The 21,917-nt window shown below is 38.7% G+C and overlaps 2 protein-coding genes across 4 annotated transcripts in view; one reads left to right on the top strand and one right to left on the bottom strand.

Annotated features, from left to right (window-relative positions):
- LOC121653943 (calcium-binding protein 8-like) overlaps positions 1–13,785 on the top strand; it is a 29,465-nt gene extending 15,680 nt beyond the window's left edge. For 2 of the 3 annotated variants that reach the window (XM_042007738.1, XM_042007736.1), the window contains exons 4-6: positions 233–345; positions 8,634–8,787; positions 12,199–13,187. In XM_042007738.1, coding sequence (XP_041863672.1) covers positions 233–345; positions 8,634–8,787; positions 12,199–12,326 — 395 coding nt within the window. In that variant the 3' untranslated portion in view covers positions 12,327–13,187. Of the gene's footprint in view, positions 1–232; positions 346–8,633; positions 8,788–12,198 lie in introns of all 3 variants that reach the window. The other variant, XM_042007737.1, reaches the window with a different exon arrangement.
- A 2,477-nt stretch (positions 13,786–16,262) lies between these two features.
- On the bottom strand, positions 16,263–21,278 carry sdf2 (stromal cell-derived factor 2). Its single transcript, XM_042007735.1, has 3 exons — positions 21,027–21,278; positions 20,200–20,396; positions 16,263–17,372 (listed from the first exon to the last, which is right to left on the bottom strand). The coding sequence occupies exons 1-3, from the start codon at positions 21,262–21,264 to the stop codon at positions 17,073–17,075; spliced, it is 735 nt and encodes a 244-aa protein (XP_041863669.1). The 5' UTR covers positions 21,265–21,278; the 3' UTR covers positions 16,263–17,072.
- Positions 21,279–21,917: the final 639 nt, after the last annotated feature.

Below are 21,917 nucleotides of genomic sequence, written 5' to 3'. Positions count from 1 at the left end.
ACCAGCATTGTTGCAGACCTAGCATGCACGCACAGAGGTACGCAAACCTTATTTAAAAGGTGAATTATGCTGATGATGTGTGTCATGAGTGTCATGGATGAGAGAATACCCATCTGTTGAGCTGTCTTCCTTCTTTCAGAAAACAATAAGATTTAGCTCTGCTCTGCAGCCTCCCTGTCTGATTTTCTGTTATGTTGGTGCCACCTCTCCCTCCATGTGTGTCCACCTACAGGGGACGGCCAGGTGGACTTTGAGGAGTTCATGACGATACTGGGACCTAAGCTGCTGTCATCTGACAACAGAGAAGGATTCCTCGGCAACACTATCGACAACATCTTCTGGCAGGTGAGAGACGAAGCTTCGTCCTCCCAGCAGGCGAACAATCTGTTTCTCCTCACTTAGACTCCCTTTTATTTATCAGTTCCATCTTTTTTTTGCCTCATCTAGCTCACCTCTAGCTGTGTATATCAGCATTCAGAGCAAGTCTTACATCCTTAAGCAAAGCCCTAGTTTCTGCAGGGACTCTGCACAAGAATGAATAAAAATACACACACACACGCAAATTCATGCCCCCCCTCTACCTGCTTCTTCTTTCCTCTGCCAGAGATTTATTTCTTCTATTTTTTTTTCTTTTTTTTCTTTTTTTGACCTGGGGACTTGAAACAAAAGAGACCTGCTGAGAATTAAGTTTTTTTTTATTTTTATGTGGGTGTGCTTTTGTGTTTGTGGGTGTTTATCATTCATAGTGTTGCAGGAAGCATTACCATATTAAAGATTTCAGGGATGCAAAGCTGTCTCAACAATATCTGTGAGCTTTTAAGTGTCCACACTGGGCGCACTGGTCATTACGGCTGGTGCTCATCTACAAGCTTTTCAATGTGCTAACTTTGTTTTTGAAAATTGCCCTAGACAGGAAAAAATGCACAGTTCTCAGAATCATTTTGTGCCTCTTAGGTAGCATTATAGAAAAGTGAGGAGTTGTGTGTGCGTGCGTGTGTGAACTGTGTGTGTTTAAGTGCAAGGACGGCTGGTTGAGCAAGGCGACAGGGCTCAGGAAGCTGTTCACTGCTTTCCTTGAATCAAATGAGAAGAGAAACATTAAGCGGATGACTCACTGAAATGAAGAGGTGTGTGTGTTTCAGGTTACAAACACATACCAGAACACATTTACACAGACATTCTTTATCACAGATTTCATTGTACAATCTTTTTAGATAAAATAATAGAAAAAACATTCACGGATCAGAAACCAAATGTTAAAAAAAAAAAAAATGTTGATTTAACCTCAGGATCACTGTGTGAAATAGATCAAATGTTATAAATGAGACCCATTGCTTCTGTGACGGAAAGATGGACTAAGATTGACTGCAGTGTGCCAGCCAGCGAGGCTAAAATAGACAAAATAGAGAGGTGAAGTGGACAATACATAGTGATGGGAGAACAGTGTGGAGGGGATTGTGCAAGGGAGGGGGTGCCCCACATAAAGATACAGGAAAATAAAGGAAAATCGCAAAGGAGACGAGAGGAAGAAAATGAAAGAAGAAGTGCGAGAGACTGTGATTCATGAAGGTCGCAGACAGTGTGCATCTCAGGGGTGATTTAAAACGTACACCTCCCACAAAGAGAACGATAGACCATCAGAAAACAGGGAGGAGGGATGGAAAAACGAGTGATAGAAAAGAAAGGAAGTGAGAAAGGATGGATGGAGCAGGAAATGAAAGCACAAAGCAAAAGAAAATAGGAGGGAAGGGGGTAGGGGGGTGGTAGGAGGAAGTGTGTCTCTAAGGACTGAGAGAGCAGCAGTTTGTGAATGTCTGTTTATATTTCACAGACTTCAGAGAGAGACAAGAGAGTCATTGTGTTAAAAAAGGAAAGATGGAAAAGGCTCAGGATGATGGATATGTCATTGTGAGCCATGATGACTCACAGTATGTTCACATAAAACCTATGTACATAGATATGTCTTGATTCATTGCAGAATTGGAAGGTTTTGTTCACAACAGTACTGTCCAGAAATAATGGATTTATGGAAATTGCAAATATAGGAGTATATAAACCTTTTTTGTATAATTTGCTAATTTTACATTCTTAATTAAAAGTCTATGAAACCAATATTTTAGTCACATTACAACAGAAAATATCATATGGTGAAAGTGAGACATTTTTGTATTTTTTGGGATGTATGATATCTTTTAAAAAAAAATCTGGGACAGGGCCATGTTTTCCTCTGAGCATCTTCTCCTTTTCTTTTAACTACAGTCCTGTTAAACACCTGGGAATTGAATAAACCACCTGCTGGAACTTTGAGAGGATTATTTATTTCATTTTTGTCAAATATAGTATGTAGAATACTATAACATTAATAATACAACAGTAGAACCTTCACCCAGCCTGAGCATTGATTAAACTTGTAGTGTAGTCAAATACTGGGCATCACTTTTCATTCTGGTTTCTGATTAAAGACAGGTGAAACAAAGAAAATCTTCAAATGTTAAGTCAGACTAATACCAAGTTTTAACCTCTTGTCTATAAAATAATTTTTAGCTTGATCACCTCCCAGGATGTCTCTCCTCCATCTATATCTGTTGAAACAGAATGTAATGTTCATTGTAATGAACATTGATGTAAAAGTGCAATTTTTTAAAAGGGTTGCACCTCCGTTGCATAATAACCCATTTCCTTGATGCTTAAATCCAGAGTGCAATTATTTGAACATGGTGTCCAAAAAGTGAGTGAGACTCTTCATTTTCAGCACATTGACAGGCTGACAAAATCTCGATTTTAGTGGTTGCCTTTCTTTCCATTACATTCAGTATGAGAGGACTGAGCCCATGTGTGTATGTTAGCATAATCAGTTTACTTTTCATTAAAGGACCATTTATATGAACTTGAGGAAGTCAGCCAAAGGAATAGAAGAGAAAAAAAAGTTTGAAATCAAATAGCTAATGTTTGCAGGTGGTCATTCTAGGTGACTTTTCTGACAAGGGTCAGAAAACAAAGCAGGTGGACGACTGACGAAACAAGCTCATCCTGTATGAAGGCCGGCGGGATTAGACAGGGAGGATGGTGCATAAGCACCTGTTCCTCTGATTGATGTGTCTTGGCTCCTTCTGCATGTCACTGCTCACTGCTCACGATCCCCTGTTGTGTTCCTGTTAGCTGCTCACTCACATGCACGCACATACACACATATCACAAATGTTGAATGAGTTCACTGAAAAATAATTAAATCAAATCTTTGTCTACCCTGTTCATCAGTGTGTGTGTGTGTGTGTGTGTGTGGATGTCAGTGTCCTTCAGAGACTGGACAGGAGGAGAAATCACTCTGCTGGTTAGTAACAGGTAGCTGCTCTCCGTCCTGACAGACAGACAGGAACATTGTACATTTTTGGTGCCTGCCTTCAGCTGTCATGTTATCTGTCCTCCGGCTGTAGTTCAAAGACTTGTTCCTCCATTTCCCTACATGCATTCAAGGCCAAGATAGCTATGGAAAGAAGGGCTGCAGAAATCAGGCGCTACTTCCAACTGGTGCTGCCACTCCCTGCTTATCTCCCCTGCAGTGTCACATAAGGTTATATGACTCAGAGCAAGATCTTTATTTGACAAAAATAATTCAGCAATCATCTCTTTCTATATACAATATTACTTTGACATGAGAGATATGTAGCATGGCAAGACCCCAGTTTCTAAACTCACTAGATCCCAATGCAAACAAGCATTTGTGGGATGTGCTGGAACAGACCTGCTCCATAGTAACCCCCCAAACACCCCAAAAGGACCCAATGAAAATATCCCAGTGCAAGACTTTATATGAAAAATGTTCTGCATCTATGCTCCTGACCGGCCAGAGCTGTTTTTGCAGACCAATGGAGACATACAAAAAGCCAGGCAGATGGTTTTTAAGAGCCCCCAAGATGCTCATTTACTGGTAATTATACTTTGCAGACCTAAAAGTCTGCAAGTCTTTGCATGGTCCACTGTTATATATGATCCCTGTCCAAAAAAAGAAGAAAGAATTGATCACAGATATGTGATAAAACTGTACTGCTGAACATTTTGGCTTTCTAAATCATATAGATGTAAATGCAATGTTCTTTTTCAGATCAAGTAAAACTATGAAATTATGAACCAGAGACAGAGAATATCAGTTAGTACTCTGTTTCAGTTCATGTGGCTTTTAAGACGACTACATTTAAAAGCATATTCTTAATTATTCAGGTTCCAACGTCCTCATCTAATAGTTGATAGATAAGCTCCATATAAGATCGGGCCTATTTGGTTGCCATGTCATTGAGTTGATACAACTGTCCTGGAGAAAAGTGTGAACACTATGTGACAGGATACTTCATCATCCTAAAATCTGCTTGCTGGGTTGATAATAAGTGTTCCTAATTTTCAGAGTACACCTGTGTATTTATGGTGCACTCTTGTTCTTTACCTGACATCAACCCCATTATCATCAGTGGCTCTGGAAATTTGTTTTCTCCTGGCAGTCATCTTTAAATGTTTTTTTAATGGGACTTGCACATAACAAAAATTCTGGCATAATCTCATTGCCAAATGCAGATTCCTCACTGAATATCGCTTTCATTCAATTATCTATAGTCCATGACGGCTTCTCCATAGCCCACTGTAACCTTGTGTTCTTCTGTTTAAGTGTTAATGATATGTGACTTTTTGGCATGTAAAATCCCAAAAACAGTAGCTGGGTTTACATGAACTACCAGCAATCAAATTAACAATCCATTGTTAGCGTAAACTTTTCGATAATCTGATCAACAGGAAAATGTGTCCTTGCATAACTTAATGTTTCTGTTTAGATATGTTCTTTCAGGGCAAATCGTCATTGTTTTCTGACAGATAGAAAACATAGTGTCAGCAAAACTAAATGCTTCTGGCACAGACAAATCTTTCTCCTGTCTTTGCCCTAGTCTTTCATTCACAGGCTTAAAGGTAGCAGGAGATGTAGGCCTATGTGCCAATAAATTTCCTGTTAAAAGAGTAGGAAGAATCATAATTTTTTCTCTATAATTTTCATTTTCCTCCACTAAATGCAAATAATTTAATCAATAATTTGGGAAAAACAAGTTGTTTTTTTTATCTTCATATTTTTTTAAGATTAATGAGCAGTCACACTGTTTAGAACTTCATTCTGATTACATACAAACACACAACTAATCTAATCTCTTTATTTAGAGTCAAAACACTTATATTCATTTAAATCATTTTAAAGAAGTGTTTGTCATCTAAATATAGCTGTTGGCTCCTGCTATTTCAATCATCAATTTTAACAAATTTATTTGTTTTAATATATGTTTTACTAAGATTCATAATGGTCAGCAGTTAGATAAAATAGTTTTGAAATATCTAAGTGAATGAACATCCTCCAAGAGTGGGGATTCCATATTTTTTGCTAGGGCTTTGCTGCAGCACCTTTTGTCACCTTTTTTCTCAATTTGTTTTAGCGCCTGTCTCTTTAGGTGTAAATTTGAAGTGCTATCATATGTGCACCCGAGGACAAGTCAAGTCCTTTTTATTTATATTAGCAATTATCACAAATTTACCTCAAGGGGCTTCACAGTCTGCACATATTACAGGCATTCTCCTTCATTGCTTCGTAAAAGAGAGAAAAAAATATTTAAAGGAAAATAAAGGAGGAAACCTTGGAGAAAAGGTCTGGATACATAGGAAAAAACAACATATGTGTTTCTAATAAAGATAACTGAGATTTAGAAAAATGACATTTTAACGTGGAATAAGCTATGAAGACATAAAGTAACAACCAGGTTTTGTCAAACTGAAAAATTTTGAGAATAGAAACCATACCCCCCTTTTTTTTCATTGCTTGTTTTTCAATCCAGGGAAATGTGTTTGTTTTGTCACTTTAGTCCCATCTTTATCTAATCCTGACCCTTTTGCTTGTTTGTGGATATAACCACAGGAGAAAAAGAAGTTGTTTCACATTGATGTTTGCAGTGGAATGTGAATAAATATGATCTTTAAGGTTATTCTCTTTTATCATGGCCACCAATCAAAGCCTCTGCTTGTGTGGGTGTATGTATGTGTGTCTGTGAGCGAAGGAAAATACTAACATAGAAAAATAGGGTGTTTGTCTAATATGAAATCATTATTTTCTAGTGCAGTTTCCCAGGTTTGCTGTTCATGTCGCTTCTGTTTGTTTTTGTTCCAGTTCTGCTGTGAGTATGTATGCTTGTGTGTGGGAGTTTGCATCCAAAGGCATGTTTCCATAATTACAGTGTAAATCACTCAAAAAGGCGATATGAATGGTAATTCAATAGACATGTGCAGAGCAAGAGTGACATGCAATAATGATCTGACTCAGTTACATGCAAAGTTACTGTACATGCAATGTGCATTTTCTTGTGTGCATGTTCCTTTTCATGTGAATGTTTAAATTCATATTGTATGTTTAAAAATTTTATTAATTTTTGTGGAGTACAGGGTCCTTTGTTCTACTGTATTATGTGAAATGTTTGTTGTTTTTGTACTGAAAGAAAAGCCAAACTTTAGAATACTGTCATCACATAAAGACAAAAATCCAATATAACTCAGTGAACAGGTGAGACTTTCTTACATATCTCTACTAAATATAAAATTAAAACTTATGGAGCTCTACGCTCTGCCCATCCTGGATGGCCGGTGCCCAGCAGGGTCAGCAGCTGCCAGTCTTTGTCCATCGGGACGGCAGGGGGATCTGGCGGGGGCCTTCACTGTCACCTTCACTGAGGCGTGGTCACATTTGCTTGATCACACTCATCTCTGATCACTCCTCAGCCCTCATACTCTACATGCTGACACAGTCACTGATTTGTCCGGTGAGTTTATGCTCCTGATGATTGTCAGCTTTGTTTTACTGTAAAAGCCGTAGGATTTTCTCTGTTGTGTTTCTGTACAGGTGTAGCAGTTGGTTGTCTGGTGTTCATGTTTGGATTGAAGGGTCATTGCCTTCTATCTGGTGTATCTTTGTCTCCTTTCTTTCATTTCTGTCCACTCTTCTCCTTCTTCTCTGTCCCCTCTGGTCAGGTCCAGCAATCTTATGTTATTTTGATAATACAAATAAATAAATAAATAATAATTATAAAGAAAACAAAACATTATTGAGAGGCGCTTTATACCCATGAAGCTCCTCTTGATATCTTTATACAAGAACATTTTACTTTGGTCTTTACTTATCTTTAAATATTCTAACTGGTTTCTAAAATGTTATTTCTGGCTCTATATAAGTTAATTCTTGAAGGCACTAAGGATTGAGGCTAGAAGGTTTTACCTGTTTTAAAAGATTGTCTGGTCTAATTACCTTGTTTTGTGGCTAGATTTAGAGAATTAGGCTAATTTAAAGAAAAGATATTCCTCTACATGGTCTATGTGGGGTTTGTATGTTCTCCCTGTGTATGCGTAGGTTCTCTCTTAGTATTCTGGCTTCCTCCCGCTGTCCAAAGACATGCCTGTTAGGTTAAATGGTCACTCTATATTCTCCATAGTAGTGAGTGTGAGTGAGTAAGTGTGCGTTTAGGTTGTCTGTCTCTTTGTGTTGGCCGTGCGATGGACTAGGAATCACTTCAGGGTGTACCCTGCCTCTCACCTGGTAGATGCTGGGAAAGACTCCAGAACCCCACAACCCTGCACTGGAAAACCCTGCATAAGCGGCTATAGAAAATGGATGGATGGAATATAAGCCTTCACAGTGTGGCTGTCCATTTTGTAGCTGGTTTTGTAACATAGAATTGTTGCTGTCTTTGCAGAAATAGCGAACCTTTAAAGCAGCATCGGCTGGTTTTCATAGATTTCATGAGCATTTTGTAAGTCATTTTCAGGATTAAATGACCATCTTCTCTTATTTACATCTCTACCAGCGTTGTCTGCCCGCTCTGTTTTCTTCATCTGTCTCCCACTGCTTCATTTGTCGGCTTCTTCTTGAACCTCGTCATACATTCCCCTTCCCTTCTTCTGTCTATCAGCCCCTTATTTTCTGCCTCTCTGCCATGCCTGCCTCAGTGAGTCCATCTGTTGTGCTAAACCAAGCGACTGATTGTATTTGAGTATGTCAGTGATGTAAATAATCTAGACATGCTAGTGGCTATGAGAATGTTTGCTGCATATGTATCTGCAGATTTAAGATAAGATCAGCAAAGGGGTGCAAGGAGGACATGAGTTTTTTTGGAAAGGAAGACAGAGAAAAAGAAAGAAGTGAAGAGTAAGGTTTGCTGTCAGAAACTGGTGACAGCCTCATAAATCATTTCAAACATGAACACGTACATCCAACCACCCACAAGGACCTAAATGGGCCAGCATTTCCATATTAATTGATAAAGCCATTAAACTGATTGTGCTCACATATATTAATTCACCTATATCAATGCACACACCTACACACACAATCAGGATTGCATACTGATGCTGGCACCTATGAATTGCACCGGGGATGCTTTACATTACAGCTGGCACTGTTCCTACTTTTATATATATTTGTACACAACCCACAAGAGTACATATTAATATCATCATTACTTACAGCTTGTACGTTTAAAGCATGGTTCTTATCTTCCATGTTTAATTGAAGGAAGTTTTGCTGATGACTGTGTCTCTACATTGATCACTGTGTACCCCTGCAGTTTGACATGCAGCAGCTGTCTCTGGACGAGCTCAAACAGGTGCTTTTCCACGCTTTCCGAGACCACCTGACAATGAAGGACATAGAGAATATCATCATCACCGAGGAGGAGAGCCTCAATGAAACCTCAGGGAACTGCCCTGAGTATGAGGGAGGTAAGGCAGCTCTTCTAATGAAAATGTTGTTGTTAATACTTGTTGTATAAGGATAGAAAGCAATACATAGCATTAATATTCAGAATTAATTAAAGTAACGACTTATGTTGTGCTTATCAAGGTGTATTATCATGGATACAGGACAGCTGAAGTTGATGAGAAGATCTATAAAATCAGTCACATCAATTAGCACAGCAAAAATAGTTGAAGCAGAAGGAGATTCATCAGTTTTCTCTGAATTATCCCTGGTGACTTTTAAATGTGAACTAATTGACCAATCAGAGCTTTGTCACAATAAATAAAGCCATCATCTTGCTGTGTAGATTGCTTTCATTAAAACAATAATTAATGGTGTTCAAAATATAAATTATATCTATCATGGAAACCCCCTTACCAACTTTTACATTCACTGAAAATAGCACTAACAGGACAGATGTATCATTGGTAATTAATTGTTAGAGGCGGGACCAAACAAATAGCCTCTGTCCAGCCTATTAAAAAAAAAAAAGACCTACATGTTCTGTCATATAGCAGGACTTAGAGATACAGAAAATAACTCTGTAGATCAGGAAAATAAATTTGGAAATCTAAAGAGAAAGAAATAGGATAATAAATCCATATAAAGAAATGTGGGACTATAGTACAACAACTACTACTAAATATGAAAGGAAATGTTAAGACTGTCAAGAAGAATGTAAACAAAAGATAAAAATGTCTTAATTTCAAGGTCATTTGTGAATTCTTTTAAATTTCAAACTGAGGAATGTGAAGACTGACCATGCAAGTGACGTTTTTGAAGTCAATAGGCTTTATGATGAAGACTGAAAACAAAAACCTGAGTCTGATGCTCTGTTATCTATGGCTCAAAGTTAAAATTGGCTACCTGCTGTGAAATGTACATCATGTCAGACTAGGAGAAAGGTAAAGACAGATCAAACACTCTAAAAAAAAAAACCTTGGAAGTCTTAATGAATCCACTGGGTACTGGCCTAATGTCTCAGTGAGGCCTATAAAGCAAGTTCTGGTGGGAAATGGAGGAGAAGAGGCAGTAAAGGAGGAAATAAGAAGCTAAAGAAGGGATCAGGCAACTGCTGGCTTGACACTCTCTTTCACAAAGTTTTTGGTGTTGAGGGAAGGCTGTACTGTGGAGTTAGGGATAGGAAAACGAAGAGTATTAAAAAGCAGAAAGAAGTGATGGAAGCAAGGGGAGGATAAAGAAGGGATGAATATAGCCATCCTCAAACAGAGCAGATGTCTCCCTCCATCCCAAATCCTTGTTTTCCCTCTTTCATGCCTGCTTCTTTCCCAGCCTGTTTGCCTGCTGGGACCTCGGTGCCTTTTACAGTCCCTCTTAGATTCACAAGTCAAAGCTCTGACTCTGATTTATTGATGCAGCATGTGATTTTAACTGTTTGAGACAAGGAGACTCGACAGTGAGGAAACTTTTGGTTGTCACTCTGACTGCAAGGCCTGGTGGAGAACACATCTGTCTCTACTCATCTTCTTCTTTCAATAACTGTGAGACAATGTCCTTGGGGAAAGAAGTCCTCTCAACCTAAATAGATAGTCTGCAGAGCAAAACTCATAACTCATCTTTGATTCTGCTGCAACAATATAAGTTTACAACAACTCTGTCTCTCATGAATTCATCCTTTTTTTTACTTTTGAGACAATTCGTAATCTGGGTCATAGAAATAAGCTACACAATTGTATTAGTTTCAGTGAAATAACATGCTTTCCTGGGAAATCAGGCAAAAATTTAAAAATCTGAAATGTTAACAAGCTGAAACAGAAGAGAAATAGAAACTGTGTCTTTTATTCTGCAGAGTATTAATTACATGTTTTAGTTTGATTTGAACAATCTGAATTCAGTGTGTTTGTTCCTGAGCACTTGACTGCATATCACAGTTTTCACTGTGGTGTAGTGAGCAGTACTGTTTTACAGTAGAGCTCAAAGGTTTGTGCAGCCTTGAAATTTTTCTCAAATTTCTGCACAAATATCACCTAAAACATCAGATATTTTAACACAAGTCCTAATGGAGGATGAAAAGAAAATATTTAAATAGATGAGAAAAAGGAAAATGACCCTGTGTTATAACCCAGTGCTATATAAAATGTCAATAAAAATTGCAATTATTTGCAAATACCATGAAAGAATATAAAATTTCCTTCATGGCAATTTACTATATTTATAAAAGATTTTAGATAGTCTTAAATTTGCTGCATTTTATGCTTTATGCATTAAATGGTGAAACATCTGGACCGGACAGTCCTGCACTCAGACTTTATGACTGTCAGATGCTTAAATATGCAAGTCATGTGGATGGGCACATGCTCTAAAACTCGTATATACCTTCAGCATACAAATGTGCAACTTGTCCATTTCATAGACAGTGATGTATCCTCATACCCTCAACAGACCATGCAGGCTTTTAAACGTATCTTTCAGAACAAGCCCTTATTTTCTTTGGTCCTGAGAATGTGAAATCAATCACTTCTAAAAGAAATTTTAATTTTTCATTTATCCAACCAATGAAGAGCGTTCCACTTTAGCTCATTGTGTTTTGAATAAGCGTTGATCCTGAGAAGACGACGTGTTTCTGGATCATGTTCACATTTGGCTTCTTCTTTGCATGATAAAGCTTTAACCAGCATTAGTGGAAGAGGCAGTGAAACCGCGTTCACAGACAGTGATTTTTGGAAGTGTTCCTGAGCCCATGCAGTGATTTCCATGACAGAATTATGTCTGTTTTTGATGCAGTGCTTCTTGATGGCCTGAAGATCAGAAGCATCACATACAGATTTTTAGCCATGTTTCTTCTGCACAGACGTGTCCAGATCCTCAGAATATGTTGATGAGTGTGTACTCTATATTATGTAATATTCTAAAATCTTTACAGTATTTATTTTTTTATTTATTTTTTTTTGAGGAACAACAAGCTAAAATTGTTCCCCAGTTTTGTTTTTTAAGAATCTGAATTATATTCAGATTCTTAAAAAATTGTTGTATTTATTTTAAGGTTGTGTAACTTACTGAACACAACTGAAAAACCTCCTTTGTTCATTCAGAAGGATGCTCTCTCACATAACTGTAATCTCACATAATCATTTTGTTTAAAAACATTTTATTTTTATTTCACTATCATTTAAACTGTTAATTCTTGAATTTTATATTCTTTAGGTAATTAAAGATTGCTTATCATTGATTCATATTATCAATAATTGGGTTCTTTGGCTACCTTTAGGACTTTTGTTCATATCTGGTCATGTTTCAGCTTACATTTATGCAGACAGAACAATTTTAATAGTTTCCTAAAGTTCACGGACGAGTGTCAAAGAAATGAAAAGTTAAACCACGTGTTAACAGAATACTTGTATTGCCTGTAACTTCCATTACTTCTCTCCTCTCAGTCCATCCTAAGAAGAAGAATCGGCAGACGTGTGTCAGGAAAAGCCTGATCTGCGCCTTTGCCATGGCTTTCATCATCAGTGTCATGCTTATCGCAGCCAACCAGATGCTGCGGAACGGCATGGAGTAAACCAATTGCACTGTGAGAATGGGGAGTGGACAGAACAGCCATGACCTCACATTTTGTCTTTGCAGCCAAAGCTGGACCAGACGCAAAACCAAGCACTTCTCTAAACAATCTGTTGACTTGTTTTCATTTGAACTTGATTTATAAAATAGACAGTGTGCGTGATATGTGAAGAGGTATGTTTGTTTTGCAATGAAGATGTCACCAAGTAGAGTTACTGGACTTGCTGGCCATAAGGAACATGAACTGCAAAAGGATTATGGATTTATAGAAGTCATGATAATAAAAAAGGTTTTATTTTGCTGTTCTTGAGACCAAAACCACCCTTTAAACTTGATTTTCTAATTACCGAAAATGTTTATCAGGTGCTTTGAGCCATTCTTAGTTTTCAAAAACTAATATTGAATATTACAGATAACTGCATATTAGCCCTCCAGAGGGTCATTGAATGTGAACTGAGTGATTGTGAGCACTGAATATTGGCCACAGCATTTAAATGCATCATAAATTCTTCACATTTTTTGTAGCCAATGTATCAGCATCCCACTGTGTGAAGCATTTGTATCCCAGCTCAGTCTACTTATCATGGTAAACATAAAATCTTTGTATGTCTACAATAAGCACAACTCAATAAACAGTTAGGGACCACTTAAGAATCATTGCTGTCCTGCCGTCACCACTCTTTAGTGTTGACTGACTGGTCATTTCACATACAAGTGGTGCATAAAAGAGTGCTGGCCACATATATAATTTACTCAGACTGCCTGAGATGTGTGAAATATGACAAGCTTAAAAATTAAAATAAAAGGCCAGACTGACATCTTTTTTCTTTTTTTTTTTTCTTTTCCTAGTTATGTGCTGAGAGAAAAAGGCTTCAACTCAGCATCTCATTATAATACTGCCTGGCTGTGGGCCAACCACACAAAAGCATGCCAGTATATACACTGCCATGTACCCCAGTTCCCTATAGATTTCATCACATATGTGGGACTAGTTAGTTTGGGTAATATATAGCTTATTTCAACAGCAGAATGTATGAAAAAGCAACTAGTGAGTTACATCAGGGATATAATGTAGAGCTGTGACATGTTGCTAGGAAAAGGTTTCCCTCTAGTGGGCAAAGTGAGAACTGCAGTTAAATACGTTTGAAAGTAAGTACGAATGAGAGCACTACTTAATCTGAGCCTTGACATGTCTTGTGCCAATGTTGCAAGCTTAGTTTGTAGTGTATCAGTGATGAGTCACCATTTTTGATAAAACCTGGAATATTTCTTTTCACCACACATACAGTGTTGCTCAGGATTGGATGGAAAACTGTAACTTGGCTACTACTCCAGACAGCAGACTCATTTAGGCCTAATCTTGTATAATTTTGTGACTAATGGCTCAGTTATGGCATTGACGAGTGTTACGTGGACCAGATGTTTCATGAGCTGCTTTTGACATAGGTTAAGGTTACATGGTGAGGGACAGTTGTGGCCCAAATGAAATACAGATTTTAGTTTAGGCAGCCACAATGGGTCAACACTGTCTTTCAAGACTAAATGTGAGCCAAAGAAACCTGCAGATGAGGGCCATGTTTGGGCCAAACATTCCTTGCTATCCAAAGCAGTGCTCATGGTACTAATTGAGGGCCATAGCGTATACCATCTCATATTGTTCAGACTTGAAATCAATCCAATTTTCTAAGGCTTACAGGGTTGACAAGGTTTTGAAAAGACTTAGTAGGCGTTTGGAGTTGTGCTTGTCTTCTATTATAAAGGATCCACTCAAGGCTGAGCAAACTGACATCACAGATAAAATCTGAGGATTACCATGTCCTTTATGATGGTGTGAGACTGGACGATCATGACTGGCTATCTGCTGACACTACAGCTGTACAGCCGCAATGGTTTTCCAAAATTGGATTCTAAGCAAATACATTTCGAGTAGCACGCATAAGGAGCAAGTGGATATCTGTGACAAGAACTGTTTGAATTCATTTACATGTGATAATTGTGTGAAATTAATAGATATCTTATTAATAAGCTCATTTCAACCTAATCATCCATCCCTCTGTAGATGTAGCACTGTCTGTTCATCACTCCTGTGACATTATGTGTCACAAAAAAAACAAAAAAAAAAAGTGTGGAGCCCTAAATCACATGGTGCTCCCCTGAGAAATTACTGGAAGGGAGACTGCTATGTTTCCATTAAAACTTTGGAGTAATTCTCTCTTTTTTTTATTCTTGCATTTTGCTCGGGTGGAGAAAAACACAACTACATAACTATTGTGTAATTGAGTATATTGTATGGCTTTGCCAAATCATACAATAGAAAGAGGACAGAGGGCTTTCGTTTAAAACAAAAATAGCTTTGTAAGATCAAATATCACAGCAAAACTGTACAATACTGTAAATCAGTGTGCATGTTGTTGTTTAGACTTCCATGTCTTTAAAAGACAGGGAATCCAATTATTCTTTCTTTGTGGTGGCAAAGCCTTGGTTTAAATGTAAGTGTACTGTCACATATTTGACTTTCCAATTTATACTATAATAGCCATTTTTATAGTTTCTACCAGCTATTAATCAAATCAGAGAGCAGAAGAGGGCATTTTCATAAATATGCAAATACAAGGTCATGTTATCTTCATCTGTTTCGTTTCATCTAGGGTGGAGTCTGTAAGTCTCTCTGTGGACAGTTACGCACACTGAATCCAATATGTTGTGTTTTAGTCACTTAAGTTTTTAAATGAAATGTTCTCATTGCATCATAGTCCTGTATAAACTGCTGTATAATGTATGCTACATTGATCCCCATACGTCCATTTGTCTTTAATATTCTGAGCACGTCAACGTTTGACTAATTGACCATGTTTCCACATTTACCTGTTAGCATCATAACCCTTTTGAAACCAGCATAGATCACTTCATCCTAACAATTCTCTAATACTTGTGACATTCAGACATCCTTGCATGTAAGGGGGAAAACCCTTATATCAACCCTTTTAAGGTTTACATGATTATACTGTACATCTCTAACAGGACAAGATCTGTTGATGATTTCCATGTTTTTGAAATTTGTTTTTACCAAAACATGTTTTTACCAGTTGTAGATTGTATAGAGATTAAACTAAACACAGATATAGATATATATATAATACAAACTCGGCATGCTGCTTAGCAATGGAGAAAGAAAACAGCAATAGTTACCAACTGAATGGGTATTTAAAAATGCAAAGTTTAATCTGTTTAATCTAAAAAAATATATATCCATATATGTTTATGCAATAAAAACTTGTTTTGATAGAAATGCATTGCTGTTGTGTCAACTTGTGATGGATGGTTGGGCTTCTGAAATAGCCGAAAGTACTTTTACAATCAGCAGGTGAGAAGAAATGTTTTTACCGATTATCAGGAATTTATAATATCGTGCTTGTCGCTTGTTATAATCATTGTGTTGGCATTTTAAATATCCACCTCGAAAATAGAACAACAACACAGCGTGGGTTCCTCTGGGCACCGACAGCTCTGAGATAAACATCAGTCAGTCAGTTTGCTGTGACATACTGTACCTGCACACAACTGCATCATTGCAAAGTGCAGCTTTAAACTCGATGGGTTGAGGTGAGTTAACCCATTTGTCAGTGCATGTCAGACTGGGGCATCCTGTACTCATTGCAAACTGTGATAATTAAGAAGCATAAGTCAAATGGAAGTGAGAATGGCCTCATACCTGATGCACCCGAGCCCCATTTACAGAAAGATAATGAATCAAAACATCCCACTAAGTGGACAAACAAGTCATTAGGCTCAGTGTAATGGTCCAGTCGGACATTAATCGTTGGTTCTACTTGCAAACCCCTCAATCAGTTTTTATCTTTGTGGGTGACATTAAGGAATTTATGCGGTGATTCCAACCTGCCTGAAATGCAATAAAGAAGTCACACTGATAATGGTATGCATAAAAATTCTTTATCATGAGGTACTCATTGTCAGTTTGATGCTCATAAAAACGTCTAGAAAACATTTGCATGAACAAAGCATGAAAATTACACACTTAACACTCTCACCACTTGGAAACTGATCATACACTGAGAGTTAACAGCACCCAATTTGATAATGCACATTTAAAAGAAGAAACATGCCTTCACTGATAATACTGCTCCTATGTCCCTTGTTTGATATGCAACACTGAAACTGACTTTAATGGAAAAGTAGTTTTTCTATGAAACACTTTTTAACCGTTGCTTGCTTGTTTGTGTGTGTGTGTGTGGCATTTAAATACTATTTGAAGAAAAAAAAAAACTTTTACATTTCCAAAACCTTGCTACGTAAACGCCCAAAACCTTTTAAGGGAGAATAAAGGCACAAGTGTAACAATGTTTTTTAGTCCTAATCAGCACAATACTCGCATGGTAAATTTATTGCTCTGCAAACTGCCGCTGCCATCGCAGCTGCAGCATGATAATACATGAAAACAGCTAAGAAGATCCACACTTGTTGGGAATAAAAAACCACAAGCTGTAACAGAGAACTTTTTTTTACACCTCCATGTCTTTTTGTACCTAGTTGGACATTTTATTAAACAGTTTACATATTTCTAACCTTCTGAATGTAGCTGATGCATCTTTGAGGATTCAAGTTTCCACATAAAAGTCAAGAGAAAAATACTGATGGGGGAGGTGGAGGCTGGTACAGATATAATTAGAGATAGAGGCAGGCAGAAAAGAAAATGAGAAGAGACAGAAGCAGAGGAGGAAAGTGAAGTTCAGAACTCTGTGTGTGGGTGACCGTAGGTTCGGCTGCCAGCTGGGCTCTCGCTGGGCTTCATGAAGATGCCTTCCATGGCTTTCCACAGGCTGTGTTGGCTGGGACTTGACATGGCATGAACCTCCGTCTGACCGTGGATTGGCCGCCCATACTGCTCCCCAGTTACTGACAGTAGAGCATCAGTGGCCTTGTGAAGGAAGCGGACGGCCTCCTCGCGTTTCCACACAGATCCTCCACACTGAACTGTCCACTCGTCCAGGTTATCCCCTTCTCCTTCCTCGCCAAACGCACTCACCTCCTGTGGATGCAGACAGATTATATTACAGGACAGAAATGGTGAAAAGATGGAGTCACCTTTAATTCTTTGAGGCATAAACTTTACTCCAGAAAACTGAAGTATCCTCAGCATCACTAAACCTCCTCTCGACTGATGGATTGAGAAATGTGTGCAAAATTTAGATGTAGATCTGTGCATTAATGTAGAAACACCTGCCCTGGTCCTTCACATGGCATTTCTTTCATCATCTTTATATGTTCAACTGGATCTGCATCAAACAAAACTTTTGCCCATTTGCAATTCTTTGCAAAAGTATGTTTGACAATTGTTTTGTGTCACGTCTCTATTTTAAGTCTTTACATAGTAAAAAATCTGAATAAACAACCTCCAAGCGTGTGGATCCTCTCAGCCCCAGGATACTGAGGACCTGTGCCAGCCAGCTGTCTGTAGTTCTCCAGCACCTCTTCAATCTGAGCCTCAGCCTGGAGAAGGTGCCACAACTTTGGAAGACCTCCTGCCTGGTTCCTGTTCCTAAGAAGTCATCTCCATCTGGCCTCAGTGATTACCGTCCAGTTGCCCTTACATCACATGTGATGAAGGTGCTGGAGAGGCTGGTGTTGGCCCACCTGAGGCCGCTGGTGAAACCTTCTCTCGACCCTCTGCAGTTTGCCTACCGGCCACGTGTGGGGGTGGATGATGCTGTCATCTATCTGCTGCAGCGAGCTCACTCGCACCTGGATGGTAGTGGAGGCATTGTGAGAGTCACATTCTTTGACTTCTCCAGTGCCTTCAACACCATCCAGCCTTCTTTACTGAGTGGGAAGCTGCGGCTGATGGGTGTCGGCGGGTCCTCTGTCTCCTGGATCGCTGATTACCTGACAGACAGGCCGCAGTTTGTCCGGCTGGGCGGTGTCCTGTCTGATGTGGTGATGAGCGATGTAGGAGCCCCGCAGGGCACTGTGCTCTCTCCATTCCTGTTCACCTTATACACCACAGACTTTCAGTACAACTCAGAGTCATGTCACCTTCAGAAATATTCTGACGACTCTGCAGTTGTTGGGTGTATAAGTGGTGGACGGGAGGAGGAGTACAGGGGGCTGGTGGACGGATTTGTGGAGTGGGCGGGTAAGAATCGCCTGCTGCTTAATGTGGACAAGACCAAAGAGATGGTGTTAGACTTCAGGAAGAAGGGATCAGCTCCACAGCCCCTCTGCATCCTGGGTAGTGATGTGGACACGGTTGAGGAATATAAATACCTGGGAGTGACTATTGATAACAGACTGAGCTGGAAGACCAACAGCACAGCTGTGTACAAGAAGGCCTGCAGCAGACTCTACTTCCTGAGGAAGCTGCGGTCGTTCAACGTGTGCAGCAAGATGCTGGAAATCTTTTACCAGTCTGTTGTGGCCGGTGCCCTGTTTTCATCTGTGGTCTGCTGGGGGGGCAGCATTGCAGCCAGTGACACCAACAGACTGAACAAACTGATCAGGAAGGCTGGCTCTGTCATTGGCTGCAGACAGGACACTTTAGAAGCAGTGGTGGAGAGGAGGACACTGAACAAACTGTTATCTATCTTGGATAACCCGGACCACCCTCTCCACCCTGTGCTGGACAGACAGCGGAGCTCCTTTTCCAAAAGGCTCAGACAGCTTCGCTGTCTCAAGGACCGCTTCAGGAAATCTTTCCTGCCACACGCAATAAGACTGTTTAACTCATCATCATGGTCTCAGAGATAACAATATGAGTGACTGTTGTAACTGGTGAATCTTTGCACTGACTGGATCAACCTTGCACAGTTAAACTCCTCATCTTCACTACTAATCATTGCACTGGACTATATTATTCGCTGGCTATTCTCACTCTTACTGTGTATAGCTAAATACCTAATTGTATAAGTCTTGTAAATATTGAAATTTTTATACTGTTTTTCATTTTTTTTGCTACCTTAAGAAGCACAACTGCTAAATGACTGTACCGCTGCAACACCTAAATTTCCCAGCTTGGGATGAATAAAGTACTTCTATTCTATTCTATTCTATTCTATTTTTGCCACAGCTCGTAAAGGGAAGAATGAGGTAAATTGCTTTTGTGAAAGCTTTGGGATTAAATAATTCTTTAATTCTCCAAATATAAATACCACTTATATTTGTGCTAAAACATTTGTGATGAGTTGGTCTTTTACAGGTTTCCTGCAGATGAAGCAGGACCATTGCAGTCGACAAAACAAAAGGCATGTTAGGTTAACATTCAGCCTTCATTGAGAGCTGTGCTGGCACCCTTATCCTTACTGACTGCAGTGAATATTACGCTATAGTGGTGGGGTTTTTTTCATTGATGTTAACATCATCCACAATCATCTTGCACTGCAGGAGCAGCTGTCAATGTGTGGATTAAAAAAAAAACTAAATGTCAGGCATCTGACAAATATCTGTCATCTCATATTGCTCATCCTCTAACCTTCGCACATGTTGGGTAAACTGTGTTCTCACCCTTCCATAAAAATGTAGGAGGTTTTTGCTGCCCTGAGGCTGTTTTTCCAGAGCTGGTAAATTTCCTCAAATGAAACAGCTGCTGTCAGCTCAGGCACATCTCAAGATGTCTGTCCAGGGTTTAACTACATGTAGAAGGCATCCTCTTTTTATTTAAACTGATAGTATATATTAGTTACTGCTGTTTATCTCTTAGTGGCTTAAACATGTCTAGTTGCTGGTGAATCAGGGAACATCTTTGATGCATTCTTATAATCGGCTTTAAACATCCTTTCTCAATCTCTGCAGGGAGCTCTGTTTTTAATGCTTCACATGAAACCAAACTCCTTTTTCCTTTAGTTCTTGTCACACCAACCCACCTGGTTAGAGGACAGCGGGGAGGCGAAGTAGTGGCTGTGCAGGTTTCGGCCCGTGTTGACATGAGTGAGGCGGATTGTCTGGCCACACTTTACTGGTGTACCACGGTTACACAAAGCACCGCTTGTCCCACGGACAGTCCAGTAGCTGTTACTGTCCTCCACCACAGAAACCCCTGTTACAGACTGCTGTCCGCTACCTGTCTCACAAACAGTCAGAAGAAAGTCAAAGACATTCTAAATAAAAAACAATTCACTTGCTAATACAAAGGACAACAGTCTATATAGGCCATTGATTTGGATAAAAATCTGGAAAAACTAAAACTCTTCTAACTAGATTGATATACTTTATCACTTGTTTTATTCATTTATTGATGCTATTTAATTAAATGGATTATTAAAAATAATATTTCCCAAAGATGCTCTTGCTGTCTGCATAATGAAGGATCTTCAAGGTCAGTCTGCACCTGAACAACGTGACACAAGTAAAAAAAGTAAATACTGTCGTTTTAAACCATCTGATGTTCTTTTAAGTTTTTATTTGCTCTATTAATAGATTTGATTAGATTTTTACAAAGTCCTTGAATCTTAAAAAATGTTGATTGACGTAGCGGGTGAGCTTAACTATATCGTTTTTTATATATTTTATTTTTTTTACGTGTACAACAATGACTTCATACATCACTGAGGCAGTGTGAACTGTGTTATACCACATTGACACCGTCAACCTCTGAACTTCGAAACCGGTTATTTCGTGTTTATACTATCAATAATGTTGTTGTGAGATTGTTTATATATTTTTAGTGATAGCACAATGAGAGTAGACTCACCAGATCCGTAACGTACATCGTGAGAGTGTAGTCTCACATTGTGCTTTATATTCAGCAGTTTTATGACTGATCCGCATGTAACAACGCTCAGCTCCGTTCCGAACGAAAGCCCAGATATACAGTAAAACACTAAGAAAAAAGCTAGTAGAAATCGTGAAAGAACTTGACAGTTTAAGTTACCCATACCTAAAAGGAAAAACTCAAGCAGCCGCCGATGGCTTTCTGAGATTTCTATCATTTTTTTTTTCTTTTTTTTTTCGCTACGTCATTACAATTGTACAGTATCCCAAAGGAAAGTTAAACAGCTCCCCTAGTGGTTCGGAGTGGTACCGACATATATTTTTTAAAGCTTTTAGTTTGTTTTTGTCTTATTTTGTACATCTGTGAGCTGCATCAATAAACGTGATAAATGTGTAAAATTCCACCTAACTTAATAGTTGTTACAATGTGCAGTCTTATTTAATGGCTTCGTTATCTATGGATTCATGAATCACCAGCAGGGGGCGTAATTTTACCGTGTGAGATATTAAAAGCCTGACTCCATCCAGGTGTAACATAAAAATCTGTTACCTATACTATTCTGTGATCCGATCACAATGGGAAGTTACCTCGATATTGCATAATAGGGTATTTAATATGCTTATTTAGTGTGTTTATTTAGGATGGCACTTTGTTGTATTAAGACATAGCCCCAATCTGTATACAAAAAAAAAAAAAAAAACTGATACATTGGGATTATTTTGAAAAGCATTTTTCTGTCAGTGTTTATATTCAAAGATAACTCCAATGGTCCTGACACAGGATGCACATGTGTAGCAGTATAATGCAGTTGCCTTATATTATGACCATTTGTCAGTATATGATAAAGAAATTATTTGCAAAATTATTGGA

Source organism: Melanotaenia boesemani, chromosome 15, assembly GCF_017639745.1.
Source record: "Melanotaenia boesemani isolate fMelBoe1 chromosome 15, fMelBoe1.pri, whole genome shotgun sequence".
Classification (NCBI taxonomy): Eukaryota; Metazoa; Chordata; class Actinopteri; order Atheriniformes; family Melanotaeniidae; genus Melanotaenia; species Melanotaenia boesemani.
The sequence above is the reverse complement of the archived record's forward strand: the minus strand, read 5'-3'. Positions and strand labels throughout refer to the sequence as shown.